Raw genomic sequence first — 14,775 nt, 5'->3', positions numbered from 1 at the left:
GTTTAAATAACAATGTGATTGTGAATTATACTAAACCTAATAAATAAAATCTTCAATAAACTAAAACAGAACCAATTGTCATTAGCCCATTTTTACATAATTTAATGATAAAATTTTAAATAGAGTATAAAGTCTGTTATTATAATTTATAATTTTAGAGCAGCACCAAAGTCATATTGGGTTAAAAAATAAGATAAAATAATTACAAAATTGAATTAGTATAGAACTTTTTTTTACGTCCCTCACCTAAAACCATCCTGGACGTAGGAATGGGTCATCATAAAATTCATTTTCATTGAAATGTAATTAAATGATACTTCATATCCGAAAAATAGTGAAACTTTAACATAATATAACAAGCAAAAATCTTTACCTATTTTAATTACAATACCTTTAACAGTCAATACCTTTCAATCCGCCTTTAAATTTAAAGTGTTTATTACAATTATAATTTGTCTTTTACAAATATCGATATTTTAATATAAGTTTATATACAATACATCACTACGAAATCAAGTTTTCATATAACAAAGTCATCTCTGACGTGTGTCTTGTTTAGTGGACAGTGGACACTGCGAGTTAAGGCATTTTTTGTCAAGTTTTACCGGTGCCGGTACTCTTTTGTGTTGTAATATAATTTTATTTCTTCCATTTACTCAAAAATTCTGTTTAAAATTGCAAGAAAGAAAACTAAACTGATAATCAGCATGGGTCTCCTTGCAACAGCACTAGGCGTTCTTTTTATTGTTGCCACGGCTTGGTCTGCAGACGCTCCCAAAGGACCTAAGGTCACCCACAAGGTAATTAAGAGTCTGTAATATATTAAAATATTACTCATCATGTAAATTAATTTTATATTGTCAAGTTTACATTTTAAAGTCGCTAAAAGCTTGATTGGCTACAAAGCTTAATAATTTGATAAGGTCGATGACCTTGCGGTCACAGATTCTTTGTTCATGGGATGTACTTTTTATTATTCATATTTTTTTCATTGACTTAATATTTTCTTTACCTTATATTTATTAAGTATTTATCTATTAAAATAATAAAACAGTTAATTTACTATGTTTACTATTATAATTGTTAATTTTCGGTTTAGGTCAAATTTGATATAAGCATTGGCAATAACCCAGCGGGGACAGTAGTTATTGGTCTCTTTGGTAAAACTGTACCAAAAACAGTAGAAAACTTCTACCAGCTTGCTCAAAAACCAGAAGGTGAAGGTTATAAGGGTAGCAAGTTCCACAGAGTTATTGAGAACTTTATGATTCAAGGTGGAGATTTCACCAAGGGAGATGGAACTGGTGGTAAGTGTATTTTGATGGTCATAATTGACTTGCTTACCTAATATTATTAGGCTTAGGTATAAGCAAATAAGTTATATATAAGGTTAAGTAAAACATTAATTGGTCATTGGTTAGTTGCTATATATTTTTCTGAGCTTAAATAAAACAAACTAATAACACATAAAAATATTGGCAATTAAGATGGTTAAAATCTTATGGATTTTAATGTTTCAAATTACTTCTGCAATAAAATTTTATTGCATACATTCAACAATTAAGACCTGTAGACATTCACTAGTAATATTTTGTAGGTCGTAGCATCTATGGTGACAGATTTGAAGATGAGAATTTCAAGCTAAGCCACTATGGTGCTGGTTGGTTATCTATGGCTAATGCCGGAAAGGACACAAATGGATCTCAATTTTTCATTACTACCACTAAAACACCATGGCTTGATGGAAGACATGTTGTTTTTGGCAAAGTACTTGAAGGCATGGTATGTATTTTTTTTTCATTTCATCAACAAGTAGAGAATTATTTAATTATCTTTTATATGTAATATGCAGTATTTATAGTTGTTTATTGTTAAAATATTTATAATCATAAAAATAATACATTCTAGTTTGATTTACAACCTAATAGTAAATATTTCTTACACATCTATACAAACATCTATTCATTGCATAAAAATATTGTATATCAAAAATTAAATGACAAATACAAGTGAATGGTACTGTCATTCAAATTCCTTTGTATAATAAGCAAACAAGATGTACGCATAAACAATTTGAATATTTTACAGGATGTAATTCGTACTATTGAGAAGTCGCCCACTGGAGCCAATGACCGTCCAACAAAGGATGTTGTTATTACCAATACTCATGTTGAAGTTGTGGCTGAACCCTTCAGTGTTACAAAAGATAGTGCTCAATAAACTTTAGTTTAAAATGTCAATATGACAACAGTAATTTTGTTTAAAATGCATTTATTATTAAGTTCACTATTAATTTTCATTAAGTGATCAAAGTATAAATTTCTCCTTTATTAGTTACCCTTATCCCTACTTTATTCCAGTAATCTTTTTAAATGTCACAGGGTACATAAAAATAGATAAAATCATTTTATAATAAGCTATAATTTGCAGTGACAAAAATAAAACAATATATATATACTTATGAGAAGTTTTTTATTTCTTTTAAGCATTCTTCTGCCTCTTTTTTGATATCGTCATTTTTAGCTAGCACTCCGAGTCTCCAACCAAATCCACAAGATTTTCTTGCTATGTCCAACATACTTTTCTTCATATATGCTCTTCCTAAATTTATGTATATGGCGCCCAAATCTGGCATTTCTGGTACTTTTTTACCCAAATCTATAGCATTGGTAAAATATTCTATACTTTCATCAGTTTTGCCTGCAATATCACTCACTGTGCCCATATCATTTAATTGTATAATTAAATGTTCCTGTTCAATATCTGATAAGTTTGTCATTTTCTCATATGCCTTTTTCATATATGTTAAGCCTAATTCATGTCTACCACAATCTACAAATAAGCGACCATACCAATCTTCTGTCATTGCCAAGAGCGTTACATTGAGCTCTGAGGAGACTCGTGATGGATTACTACTGAGTTTTTCTAAACACCAATCATAACCTAATTGTGCTGTTGTATAATCTTTCAGCATATGACTTATCCTTGCTAACTTGATACTAATGTGAATAACACGAATATCATCTTCAGATGCTCCATTTGACATAATTCTCTGTGTAACAGCTACAAATAATTGCTTAGCTTTTTCATACTGGCCTCTCTCTAAAGCCAAATTAGCCATGACATCATAAATATAGGTAATGCCTAATTCATGATGTATTTGCTGTGCTTGCCTCAAAGTAACATGAAGAAGTTGTTCGGCTTTATCATATTCCTTTCTTTGAACAAATAATACACAATGTTTGATTTTTAAAATCAATTCATCTTCAGCACTTAATTTCTTTTCAAGTCCAATCAGAGTTAGCAATGAAAAACCAAGAGAACAGGGTACTATGGTTTTTAATGAATATTTTTGAGTTGTTAATAATGGAAGAGGCCTAAAAGCTTTCTTTATGTGGATAAAACTTCGTAGTAGAAATCTGTATCTTAACATGATTAATTTGTATTCTGTTTACAGTATTTCTTTTGAGTTATATAATATGTGATATATAAATATAATTTAGTGTTTTATTATAAATGTAAACAAGCAAAATACATTTTTTCTAGTTTTTAGTATGACAAATAGTATTTAGCTATTTTTCAATCATTTCAATTACAGAGGTATTACTAAACATCACGTTATAAACACAAAATTCAAAAAATATGCCGAGCCCGAGAAGAAGCATGAAAGTTTATTTTGACAGTTACTAAATTGTTGCCAGTATAATGCAAGTTACAAATTATATTATGCTATTTTACTTTTTTTTAAACAGTACGCTAAATAAAGTCACAACTTTATAATTTATTAAGTACATATTCATTTTATATTTTAAATTTACGCTGTAGCTTACATTATTTAGGATTAATTTTACCACTAATAATAATACTATTTAGAGTTAGCTGTAGCCATTACGTATTGTATATTTATTGCAGGGACAGCCGCCAATTAGGAGTACGTCTGAAAAATAGTAGTGCAGTTGTAGTAGGGTGGCGGGCAGAAAGAGCCTATTGTCACCATACCATTATCCAACCGAATTCGTTTTATATTGCGTGTGCTCAATACGCAATATAATCGATGCACGCAATGTCTTCCCTAAGCAGGGAAATGAAAATAAAAAAAAATCAACTTCACGCTGTCTCCCGCACACAGCATGGTAGGAAGAAGAAACAAAATGTTAAGACACTGCGTTTCTCATTTACCGCCGAATTTTGGAGCAGAAACTATAAATTTAAATAGATATATCATTTCCTCGAGAGGGGAACGAAGTTGAACGAACCCACGACCAGTCACGTTTACAGTCACACACTTGTGCCCCTGCGCCACGACGGGCCTCAAATAAAAATAATTTAAATGTAATCAACCTCCTAAATAGGACCGCATTAACATTCTGAACTGAACCGGCGCGTTTTGCATTTATTTTATAGTTTATTAGATAGATCCAGCGTCCCCACTGCGTCACACTCATATCTTTATAATATGTATACTTACCTACAAGTATGAAAGTTTTGATGGCCTCAAAACATATGTGTTAAAATAATGTTCCAACACACTTAACAAAATGGAGCCAATAATTTATATTTTATTTTAAATTTTTAATTTAATTTTACTATAATTAAACGTGGAGTGGCAGCCTTTTCTTGTCCAAGTAGGAATTTCAAGGCATTTTCTTGCCCTATAAGATTGGTGTGAGTTCTACCATGGTTTTTATTTCGACAAGATTTCAATAAAATTATCTGCAAAAATATATCGTTATATAGTAAAATATTAAAACTTACAATTTCGATATATTCTCGATGGTTAAATTAGTTTCAAATTTTTCTTCACTTTGGCACCTGTTGATCCACTGTCGGGTTGGTTTTAATAAACACGATATCTGTGTTTTAGGATAATCTTTATTTCTATAAAAAATATGAAGCTTTTAAGAACATAATGCATAAATATTACATAAAAATGATGAATAAAAATTATTTTTAATTACTTACCTCAGGTTTTGGTTTTGTGCACAAATTTGTGTATCTTCTGTACCTGCCACAATTCAATACATGATATTATTAAGGTCTTGTATTTTATCTAAGCAAGTTTTAAAAGTTATTTTATAAGGAATGATTGTAAAAATAAGATTTAATGACCATTCCAATGACTACCATCCTGTTCGCGGAGCTAAGCGCCTACATCCTTTACTATAATGAAGCCATCTAATAGATAAATGATAATAATAACGTACTTCAATTGAGACGTTTAAATTTACGTGTATCTATATCCCACTGAGTGAATATAGATTAAATAAATCAAGATTGTTCAAAGTTCAATTCTCAATAGGTAATTATGATAATTATATTTATAAATCGTTATAATTTAATGCTAAATAAAAACAAGCACTTAGTAGCTATCTATTTTTAAATTAATTTATGATTTTAAAAAAACTTTTAGAAAAAGTACCTGTTGTTTTCGATTCTTTTATATTTTCTTGATTATTTTTACAAATTCTTTGTGATACTGTCGCAGAATCGATTGTCGATTTTGAACTAACAGGCTAAAACAAATTTATTTTAAAAAAATATTATGGTAAAATTAAAGTTGAAAGAGTTAAAATTATCAATAGGATTTTCTGGTTAACTTAGTTCTGCTTATTTTTTACCTTAGGTTCTCTCTTTTTAATTTTTCTTTTGTTCTCCTGCCATTTATTGAGAGCATTTTGCTGTTGTATTTTAAGAAATACATATTGACAATACCAGTTACTGTGCGCAATTACATCTTCTTTATTAATTTCTAAAAAAGAACGAACTGTTTACTTTTCTTTAACTTCAACTAAGTATTTATAACTACCTTGAGGCCAGACTTGTCGCAGGGGTACAAGTGCGAGAATGTAAGATCGTCGAAAATTAAGAGTTCGATTCCCACTAAATATTTAGTATTTTCATATTCCTCTGGTAACGAAATAAAGCGCGGTATTGAGTCCCGAAAATCAACGTTCCAGGATTCGGAGGAAGAACGGAAATATTTTAATGGGAGCGCAGCGTCTTAACACTAGGTTCCCAGATCCCATCACTGCTATATCTACTGCATCACTGCTAGATTCTTAAATAAAGTACCTACTTACAAAAGATTATTATCTAAGATCATTAAAATTGAATACCTACCTGGATTTTTTTGGAGAACTTCGTGTTTGAATTTTTCGTACTGAGGTAATTCATCAATTGATTTTACAATGTCATCTTTATAATATTTATTCCAGATTTGAACGAACATATTGTGATTATATTCATTCCAACCACCGTATCGGTTTTTACTATTCTTCAGAAACTCTTGATATTGTTGAACTTCCTAAATAATGAATATATTAAAATACGACAACATTTTTAAAAGGTTTATTGTGTTCCGAATTTCCAATATTTTTTAAATCTATCGCGCTGTCGCGTTTTCAGTTATACAATTGTGCCCCTGCGTCAGCCCTTTTCCGGGCCTTTTTCCCCTATCTTGTTGTTAATTTATTTTACTACTAAAAATAACTTACCGTGCACTTAAATGGAGAATTTATGATGGCACGCACAGGACTTGGAACTATTTGGTTATAAGTATTCACATGATTTTTTTTACAAATATTTTTCATGTCTAATGTTGATGTCTCGTTCAGCTGTATTGTGAAGCATGAAAACAAAAATTTTAAATTACTTAAATAATATTTAATTGTGAAGCAGCTATTTTAAAGTATAATGTTATTATTATATAGTTATAGTTTGGTATATATTTATTATAGGATTTAAAAATGTCTTAAGTGAATTTTTGAATATTTTATACTTAAGTACTTTGTTTATTAGCATTTCCTCTTCTGTTTGCGCTGACATTAATTCATTTCTTAAATAGTCCTTAAGAAATCTAATTCTTGTTTCAAGTTTTAAAATATCGCTTTTTATTTCAATTATATCTGCAACAAAGATAATATTTATAATTAAATTGACATACAATAAGAATTAGTTACCCAATAAAATTTCTCAAACTAACCAAATTTATCGAATTTTCCTTTTACATTGGTTCTTGCTTTAATCTCTTCATATAAAAATTTGGTTTCATTATATGATTCTCTTAATTTTAATATATATTTATTTAATTCAAACTCATTACGATTACGTATGTCTTCACAACATTCTTGCAAACTACACAAAGATTGTTGTAAATTAGCCGAAAGAACATTTTGTTGAATTTTTAATCTTCGTAATTTAGAAATGTTAGTACTGTTATTCGATGGGCAATCACTAGTTATTGTAGAACTGTTTTTCATTTTAACCAAAGGTGTTATTAAATCTGTAAAAAAATGTGTAATGCAAGGACCAAACAATAAATATCGATCAAACTTATCATAGGAATACGGTCCTAGGTACGACTATAGCTGAATTTTATACGTATGTAAGTTTGTTGTACTTTTATATTGGGAATTAGCATTAACTGTGGATCGCACTGTGCTCCTACGCAGCTGTGCTCTATCGAACCCACAACCATCGTGTTTACAATTAGACACTGACTGATTGTAAGCTACACTGCATTTCGACTGGGCTTGAATTATATTATGGTTTTTATTACAAATAATTGATATTTTAATATACATTTCAATTACTTAAGTAAATTTTATTTGAAAAATATTTTATAATTTTTTTGTGCTTAACATCGTTCTGGTCTTTTTTTTATCTGTCACAAAGGTAGAGGAATGTGACAATGACATTAACTGTCATACCAATAAATTATTCCGGTTGTGTCGCAAAGAATGGGTTATATTGATTTTATTTAATGTTGAATTATCTTAAATACTTATAGCAATAAAAATGTTTTCACGATCCAGATACCTGCTTTCCAGAGTTCTTCCTTTAAAAGTATGTAGCGCCAAAATAATATTAAAATTTTTTTCAAAATTCATGCAATTGTTATTTCACAATATGATTTTCAGGGTGCTTTCAAAGTCGAGTACAAGAATGAAGCTCGTTTATTATATGGAATTACGACTGTAAGATATCGTTCGACAAGTCCACTAAATACTATTGTAATGTTTGTCCCACAACAAGAGGTTAGTTAATTGTTGCTACTAGCAAAATATTCTTTTTTTTTCACATAAATATATTTGAATTACTTCATTTTAAAATTAGAATATATAATTCTATTATTAATGTTTTTTTTTTCAAGCCGTTTATTAAAAAACTTTCTAAATTATAATATTAACATATTTCAGGCATGGATAGTAGAACGAATGGGGAAATTTCACAGAATATTAGAACCAGGTTTAAATCTCCTTTGGCCTGTGGTAGATAAAATTAAATATGTACAAAGTCTCAAGGAAATTGCTATAGATGTTCCAAAACAAAGTGCTATTACATCAGATAATGTAACTCTAAGCATTGATGGAGTATTATATTTAAGAATTATTGATCCATATTTGGGTAAGAATTAACATGCTCAATATTAATAAACCATTTCTTTGAAATTGTTGTGGAATAAATTCAATTTATTAATGTTTAAGTTTAAAAATACTGAAAATGGAATACTCAAGACTATTTTAAAAATTACTAAGATTCTCTATACTGTGATTTCAATCAACTATTCTTTGTAGTCAGTTGATACCAACCCACTATGCCACAACTGCCACTTATAATAACATAGCTGTAATAGAATTTCTATTTCCTAATATATATATAATTTTATATAAATTTAAATGTTTGTAAGTGATGGATTTTTGTTCGACTTTCATGTAAAAACTGCTGAATGGATTCAGATGAAACTTTACAACTTATGTAAATATATTGTACAATTTAGCTATTATATAAAAAAAATCAGGCAAAATGACATTTAGGTTGCTAGTAAATTATTAAATTTTTTTTAGCCTCCTATGGTGTGGAAGACCCAGAATTTGCCATAACACAATTAGCTCAAACAACTATGAGGTCTGAGCTAGGTCAAATATCATTAGACAAGGTGTTTAGAGAGAGAGAATCTCTTAATGTTTCAATAGTGCATGCTATAAACAAGGCTAGTGAAGCATGGGGCATTACTTGCTTGAGATACGAAATACGTAAGTATCTGTAAAATCTTAAATATTTTTGTCTTATGTATGTTTATCCTAAAAAAAAAAGGAAACTTAGCGTAGTGATACCCCATTCTGTCTAATTTTATGATATACTAGCGGACCCGGACGCGGCTACGCCTGCTTGAAATATAAGAATATAATTTCTATAGAAATATAATTTCAATCTAAATGAAATGCTAAAAGTGACTATTATATTTATTTTCATAAGGATGAATATCAAAATGACGCGGTAACGAACGCGGTCGCGTAGCGACGACGGTTGTTATTAACATGGCAGAATAAATTGCATGTCAAATTAGAAAGTATTTTAATTTATTAGTACATATGTGTAATATAATGTTATATAGCCTATAGCACTTCTGAAGAATGCAGCTTTCATACAAAACAAAAACAAAGTAAATCGATCCAGTAGATCCAGAGATCATAGCGTTCAAACAAACAAACAAACAAACAAACAAACAAACAAACAAACAAACTCTTCCGCTTTATTATATTAGTATAGATTATGTTAAGTCATAAAATTCAATACTGTTCAATTGACTTGTTGTCTTATAAAAGGGGGAAACGAAATGTAATCATTTCTCCCAGTAGGGTTGAAGCCAGATTTATTTATTGAGTACTATAATATTGGTGAAATAACATTTGGTCATTACTTTGCGTCATCCTAAATATACAGACAGACTTTTTTATCTGTACATAAATATGAAATAGATAAATAATAATCTAAGTAAGTTTAACATATATTTTTATTTTTTCTTTTTTGTGTGCAATAAAGTATAATCAAAGCAAGCTTTTTTGTGTGCAATAAAGTATAATCAAAGCAAGTACATGCAATAAGAGTTGTTTCAATATTATTAATAAATTCTCCATCATGTCCACTATTGATAGGTGATATAAAATTACCAACGAGAGTACACGAAGCTATGCAAATGCAAGTAGAAGCTGAGAGGAGAAAGAGAGCAGCCATCTTGGAATCGGAGGGAGTTCGAGCTGCTGATATTAATGTTGCTGAGGGAAAACGTCAAGCAAGGATATTAGCATCAGGTTAGCTTTTTATATTAGTATATTTTACATAGCAGGGTAGGCAGAGGGAATCTAGTGAAAAGACATTACGTTCCCCATGCTTTCACCGAATTATTTTCGAGATATTGCAAGTTGAGTGGCAGAACTTAATGTGTTTTCTTGTTATAAGAGGAAGTCAAAATTATTTATTTCCCTGTATTCCCCTACTTTGTAATGAAAATTTATTTCAGTTTTAAACAATGGTGTAATTATACATTTTTGCTATGTCGTTGAAAAATCCTATAGGCATTGCGTGTTGAGTCGCGGAACTCAACGTCGTGCTTTGAAAAATCTTCATATAATTTGGTATGCGTACTCCAATATTAGTTCAAATATCAACATGTAAAACAGCACTTCTATGAATATTTTGAATTTGTTATCTATAATAAATATTACTTGCATATTTCACAGAGGCAGAAAAACAAGAGCAAATAAATAAAGCGTCGGGTGAGGCACAGGCGATGTTAGCTGTAGCGGAAGCTCGTGCCAGAGGACTCAAGTTGATTGCCAGTGCTCTTTCACAGCCGGTAAGTAAATAAACACCTCTTTTTTTTAACTTAACGCTGTATCTCGCATGTAGCGAGTTAGTCAGAGGGAAAGTAGTAGGTATTAATACACCTCCTTTTTTAACTGATTGATATAGAATAATATTTATGCTTTTTTTCAGGATAGTAAAAATGCAGCTTCCCTGACTCTAGCAGAGCAGTATGTGTCGGCCTTTAATAAATTGGCTCGAACTAACAATACACTTATTTTGCCCGCCAATGCAGGAGACGTATCAAACTTAGTTGCTCAGGTAAATTATAAAGAAAAATGAAAATATATTTCAGTTATGATATGTAATTTAAAAGAAAAATATTTTTATTCCAGTTGTATTGTCATTTTTTTATTAAAAAATAAATTAGATTAGATTTTAAAGATGTTGCGTGTTGAGTGACGAAACTAAATGCCTTGCTTAGTCTTATTACCAGAACAAGGAAATCAATATAATTCATTTCCCCCAATTGGGAATGGAACTGACAACTCACGTTTAACAGAAACACACTAGGCAGCTGCGCCACGACAGCCTTTTAAATTCTTGATCGTTAAATGATTAATTCTTGATATATTTTAGGCAATGTCAATATACTCTACAGTGACAGCGCACAATAAACAAAGTCACGGTGAGCCAATAGTTCCCGAGATAATGCTCGACGATCCTTTATATAAACTAACTTTAAACGAAAAAGGCACAACCATTGCCGGTCAAGCCATACCTAATGAAGACTTGTCTGAATATTACTCAGATGATGATGAAAGAGAGAAAGCCTTGCAATTGCAAAAAGAGAAATTAAATGCTATGGAAAAGGAAAAATAATCGTGTTAAGTAGATGTTGTTAATAAATGAAATACTTTAAATTTATTTTATTGTTTTATTTATTGTTATATAAATCTTATATATAACATATCGCATAGTGGGAGTAAAAAATCTTTAGTCTAATTTAACAGTCTATTCAATTTGACACAACTTTAAACACTTACCACCTATGTTTTAAAGAAAATCACAATATTATTGCTATATCAAGAATAAATTTATATTAATATTTCATAGTATACAGTATAGCATTGATTATCCGAACAATTAGTTTTATTAAACTATGAAATATTATTTTCATACAAACGCTAGAATCTGTTATTTCTTTTTTTGTAAATTACGTCCATTTTGGGTGGTTTTTCGAAAATAGTGGAATAGAGACATCAAGTATATTATCCCAACATCCCTTAATTAGTTCGGATAATCGACGCTCCTGTATATAAAATTGACTTCATTACATGTAGATTAAAACATTTTTAATGGAATGTAACAAACAGTAAAACAATTCATAAAATCTTAACAAACTTGTCTCTTTGGTTAAAATAACTTACAGAGCCTTCTTCAGACTGATTTTGATGTGATAGTTTGTGAAGGTTTAGATATGATGCACTTAGGTCCGTGCCGTCAAATTGTCGTAAGTGTATCTGTAATATAGAAATGTATAATTACCATATTTATTGTACAAGTAGTTGCTTTGCGTGTCATGTTTCAAACACGTTTATTTAATAACACTATTAAAAGTAATTATTGTTTTAAACATCGATTTTCATCTTACTACTCTGTAATACTGTATATATTGATTTTACATTTTTTTATTTATTTTTTACCTCAACTGTGTAATACTTCTGTGCTCTACAACCTTGTTCCTTTACAACTGGTTCAGGGTAACAAGCGTGACACTTTTAAGTCTCATCTGGTACATGTATTAAATATTACAAAACAAACTTACCAATAAATGCAAATTGACTTCATCGCTTCTACTTAAATATGGAAAATTGCCACCACTTTTCAAATGTGCCAGCTTCGCTTGCGGGTACGATTTATAAAGGTCCTCTCGAACCCTCGAACTTAAGGCACATTCATCCCAAACATCCATTATAGTGATAGGTAAATCAATTAACGCCTGAGGTTGTACATAACAAGGCGTACAGTTGAGAGTTAATCTTGATGCTAATTCTGATTGGTTTAGTGATTCCAGCTAAAAATATATACTCAAATAATAACATTTAAAAACACAGCTGTATAAAAAAATATGTCTATAACTATTATACTTAGTTTTTTTTAGCTTCATGCTGTATACCTCATATATAAAAGTAGGCAAAGAGAATTTAGTGTTAGAACTATAGACTGAATTTTCGAGGTCGCAATACTTATATAATACACGCAATTGTTGAGTGGCAAAACTCAACACCGCTCTTTTGTCTTGGTACCAGAGTAAATAAATGAAAATATACATAAATATTAATTTTTCCCCCAAGTGAGAATGAATTATTATTTACCTGTCCTACTATCCAACCAGTTTTCTGTCTTTTATTGTGTGGAATAAAGAATTAATTTCTCAAAAAACAAACAGATATATTTAAAATTACAAACATACACAGAAAGATATTTTAAAACTTACTCTCTCAACCATAAAGTCCACTGATTCCGCAATTCTTTTATCTACTTTATCAGTTGTAAAGTTACCCATCAACATTCTTTTTAGTACTAGAGAAGGCAAGAGCCAAAAGAGAGCTGATGAGTCGTGATATTCAAATATGGCTGTATCAGTAAATGAGTTGCACAAAACAAGTGAAGCTACTCGAGGGCAATTATTTGTTACTTCTGTAAATTTTTGTCCCATGAATCCTCCTAAAAATAAAGTGGTAGGTAGGTTTAACAAAACATTTTTGAAAGGATTTTTTTTATAATTAGGAACTTTTAACTTTTAAGCATCAGTTCTGCTCTACACTATGTTCAATAGTGGGACTAGAACTGATGCTTAAGCATTACTTTCAAGCTATGTCAAATTTCTTATACACTTTTTAGATAACTTTGTTACATATATAGGGAAAATCTTTAATTGGCAATCATTTCCACAATACCTATCTACAGAAATGTAAACTATAACTAACCAGAACATAAGTTGTAACAAGCAATTTCATAGAGCTTAATAAGAACATATGGTTTGACTTAATTTAGTAGAGCAAGCATTCTCAGGAATCAGGACAGTTTCCAAGAAGCATGGGTTCATATCAACCTTCAATATTTTATATTTATAATATTTTTATTTGTATATAGATTAAACCATAATATGTGTTTTAACTTTATGTAATATAATTATTATAATCATATAAACTAACCCAAGGATGCCCCAAAAATATGTATTTTATCCAGTTCAAGGTAGTCAATCAAGCGTTTAAAACCATCACACCATTCCTTTAAATTCCAATATGGTGGGGGCTCCGCTGCTATTACACGAATACCTCTGCTTGTGAGACCCATTACTTGTTTGTAAAAAATATCGGCCGTGCCCGACACAGGAGGCAAACATATTAGAGGGCACGAAACAGACTTTGGACCGCTATCAAATATTCTCCATGCCTGAAAGTTATAGTATAATTACTATGTGAACCCAAGTTAGTTATTACAATGCTTTTAAACATTAATAATATCCATGATAAAGTATATCTTAATTGGAAAGTTGTTTGTTTACCTTGGAACCATCTGAATCAACTACAATTTTACGCAATGGAATACTACTTCGGAAACTTAAATATTCGCTTGATTGCGATAAATCACTAAGACAACTCATTTTAATGTTTCACAGAAGAAGTAAATAAATTATTTAGAAATTATTCCACATTAAAATTATTAATTTATGTCGCATTTATACTATTATCTTGTGGCATATTATTGTCAATGTGACATTGACTTATGTCACGTTGAAATTGAAAGTATGAAGTACAGCTGTAAAAACAGATAATTTCTTAAATTTCTATCACAGGTAACACAAATAAGATATAGAGAGATAGAGAGAGATAGCGCCAATAGTAGCCAGACTTTCGTTATTTTAAAAAACCAAAAAGTTTCTGTGCCCATACATCTAACACCAGTAAGTACTATTAGGGAATATGGATCTTGGGTGATGATTACTTTGGTAGTTACTAGGTAACTAAGGTCCAAAAAATAATACCTAACTTTTGTTAAATTATGAAACTCATTTTTAAAATATTTTTTGGTAATAGTATTAAAAATGACGTTGCCTATTACATGCACCTAGCTAGCTTACAAGATTTATAAATTATATCTATATTTATATCTCATATA

The 14,775-nt window shown here is 30.0% G+C and overlaps 5 protein-coding genes across 5 annotated transcripts; 2 read left to right on the top strand and 3 right to left on the bottom strand.

The window, feature by feature from the left end:
- Window positions 1-544: 544 nt before the first annotated feature.
- On the top strand, window positions 545-2,461 carry LOC146532067 (peptidyl-prolyl cis-trans isomerase 6). Its single transcript, XM_085197030.1, has 4 exons — window positions 545-800; window positions 1,100-1,307; window positions 1,598-1,782; window positions 2,089-2,461. Exons 1-4 carry the CDS (start codon window positions 708-710, stop codon window positions 2,218-2,220), a joined length of 618 nt encoding a protein of 205 aa, XP_085053156.1. The 5' UTR covers window positions 545-707; the 3' UTR covers window positions 2,221-2,461.
- Ttc19 (tetratricopeptide repeat domain 19) lies at window positions 2,454-3,671 on the bottom strand. Its single transcript, XM_085197028.1, has one exon. It carries the CDS (start codon window positions 3,431-3,433, stop codon window positions 2,459-2,461), a length of 975 nt encoding a protein of 324 aa, XP_085053154.1. The 5' UTR covers window positions 3,434-3,671; the 3' UTR covers window positions 2,454-2,458.
- LOC146532065 (uncharacterized) lies at window positions 3,651-7,409 on the bottom strand. Its single transcript, XM_085197025.1, has 9 exons — window positions 6,983-7,409; window positions 6,787-6,905; window positions 6,495-6,614; window positions 6,121-6,304; window positions 5,619-5,749; window positions 5,420-5,513; window positions 4,963-5,005; window positions 4,756-4,878; window positions 3,651-3,937 (listed from the first exon to the last, which is right to left on the bottom strand). Exons 1-9 carry the CDS (start codon window positions 7,257-7,259, stop codon window positions 3,904-3,906), a joined length of 1,125 nt encoding a protein of 374 aa, XP_085053151.1. The 5' UTR covers window positions 7,260-7,409; the 3' UTR covers window positions 3,651-3,903.
- Window positions 7,410-7,685: 276 nt separating this feature from the next.
- Window positions 7,686-11,514, top strand: Stoml2 (stomatin like 2). The gene is made up of 8 exons (XM_085197023.1): window positions 7,686-7,845; window positions 7,920-8,036; window positions 8,199-8,406; window positions 8,847-9,035; window positions 9,939-10,094; window positions 10,524-10,639; window positions 10,780-10,908; window positions 11,227-11,514. Exons 1-8 carry the CDS (start codon window positions 7,798-7,800, stop codon window positions 11,467-11,469), a joined length of 1,206 nt encoding a protein of 401 aa, XP_085053149.1. The 5' UTR covers window positions 7,686-7,797; the 3' UTR covers window positions 11,470-11,514.
- LOC146532063 (maspardin-like) lies at window positions 11,511-14,385 on the bottom strand. The gene is made up of 5 exons (XM_085197029.1): window positions 14,162-14,385; window positions 13,809-14,049; window positions 13,088-13,317; window positions 12,416-12,664; window positions 11,511-12,110 (listed from the first exon to the last, which is right to left on the bottom strand). The coding sequence occupies exons 1-5, from the start codon at window positions 14,258-14,260 to the stop codon at window positions 11,973-11,975; spliced, it is 957 nt and encodes a 318-aa protein (XP_085053155.1). The 5' UTR covers window positions 14,261-14,385; the 3' UTR covers window positions 11,511-11,972.
- Window positions 14,386-14,775: the final 390 nt, after the last annotated feature.

Source organism: Heliconius melpomene, chromosome 14 (genome assembly GCF_056956725.1).
Source record: "Heliconius melpomene rosina isolate 202511_hmr_F chromosome 14, ASM5695672v1, whole genome shotgun sequence".
In the NCBI taxonomy this organism is placed as follows: Eukaryota; Metazoa; Arthropoda; class Insecta; order Lepidoptera; family Nymphalidae; genus Heliconius; species Heliconius melpomene.
The sequence above is the reverse complement of the archived record's forward strand: the minus strand, read 5'-3'. Positions and strand labels throughout refer to the sequence as shown.

What these genes read in the sequence shown, in the direction of transcription:
- LOC146532067 (XM_085197030.1), top strand. Translation starts at nt 708, where the DNA reads ATGGGTCTCCTTGCAACAGCACTAGGCGTTCTTTTTATTGTTGCCACG. An exon ending in CAAGGGAGATGGAACTGGTG is followed by an intron (nt 1,308 to 1,597) that starts GTAAGTGTATTT and finishes AATATTTTGTAG; the next exon opens with GTCGTAGCATCTATGGTGAC. An exon ending in GCAAAGTACTTGAAGGCATG is followed by an intron (nt 1,783 to 2,088) that starts GTATGTATTTTT and finishes AATATTTTACAG; the next exon opens with GATGTAATTCGTACTATTGA.
- Ttc19 (XM_085197028.1), bottom strand. Translation starts at nt 3,433, where the DNA reads ATGTTAAGATACAGATTTCTACTACGAAGTTTTATCCACATAAAGAAA.
- LOC146532065 (XM_085197025.1), bottom strand. Translation starts at nt 7,259, where the DNA reads ATGAAAAACAGTTCTACAATAACTAGTGATTGCCCATCGAATAACAGT. An exon ending in TTAAAAAGAGAGAACCTAAG is followed by an intron (nt 5,514 to 5,618) that starts GTAAAAAATAAG and finishes AATTTGTTTTAG; the next exon opens with CCTGTTAGTTCAAAATCGAC. An exon ending in GCACAAAACCAAAACCTGAG is followed by an intron (nt 4,879 to 4,962) that starts GTAAGTAATTAA and finishes TATTTTTTATAG; the next exon opens with AAATAAAGATTATCCTAAAA.
- Stoml2 (XM_085197023.1), top strand. Translation starts at nt 7,798, where the DNA reads ATGTTTTCACGATCCAGATACCTGCTTTCCAGAGTTCTTCCTTTAAAA. An exon ending in CCAGTGCTCTTTCACAGCCG is followed by an intron (nt 10,640 to 10,779) that starts GTAAGTAAATAA and finishes GCTTTTTTTCAG; the next exon opens with GATAGTAAAAATGCAGCTTC. An exon ending in TATCAAACTTAGTTGCTCAG is followed by an intron (nt 10,909 to 11,226) that starts GTAAATTATAAA and finishes GATATATTTTAG; the next exon opens with GCAATGTCAATATACTCTAC.
- LOC146532063 (XM_085197029.1), bottom strand. Translation starts at nt 14,260, where the DNA reads ATGAGTTGTCTTAGTGATTTATCGCAATCAAGCGAATATTTAAGTTTC. An exon ending in TGGACTTTATGGTTGAGAGA is followed by an intron (nt 12,665 to 13,087) that starts GTAAGTTTTAAA and finishes ATATATTTTTAG; the next exon opens with CTGGAATCACTAAACCAATC. An exon ending in AAGTCAATTTGCATTTATTG is followed by an intron (nt 12,111 to 12,415) that starts GTAAGTTTGTTT and finishes TCTATATTACAG; the next exon opens with ATACACTTACGACAATTTGA.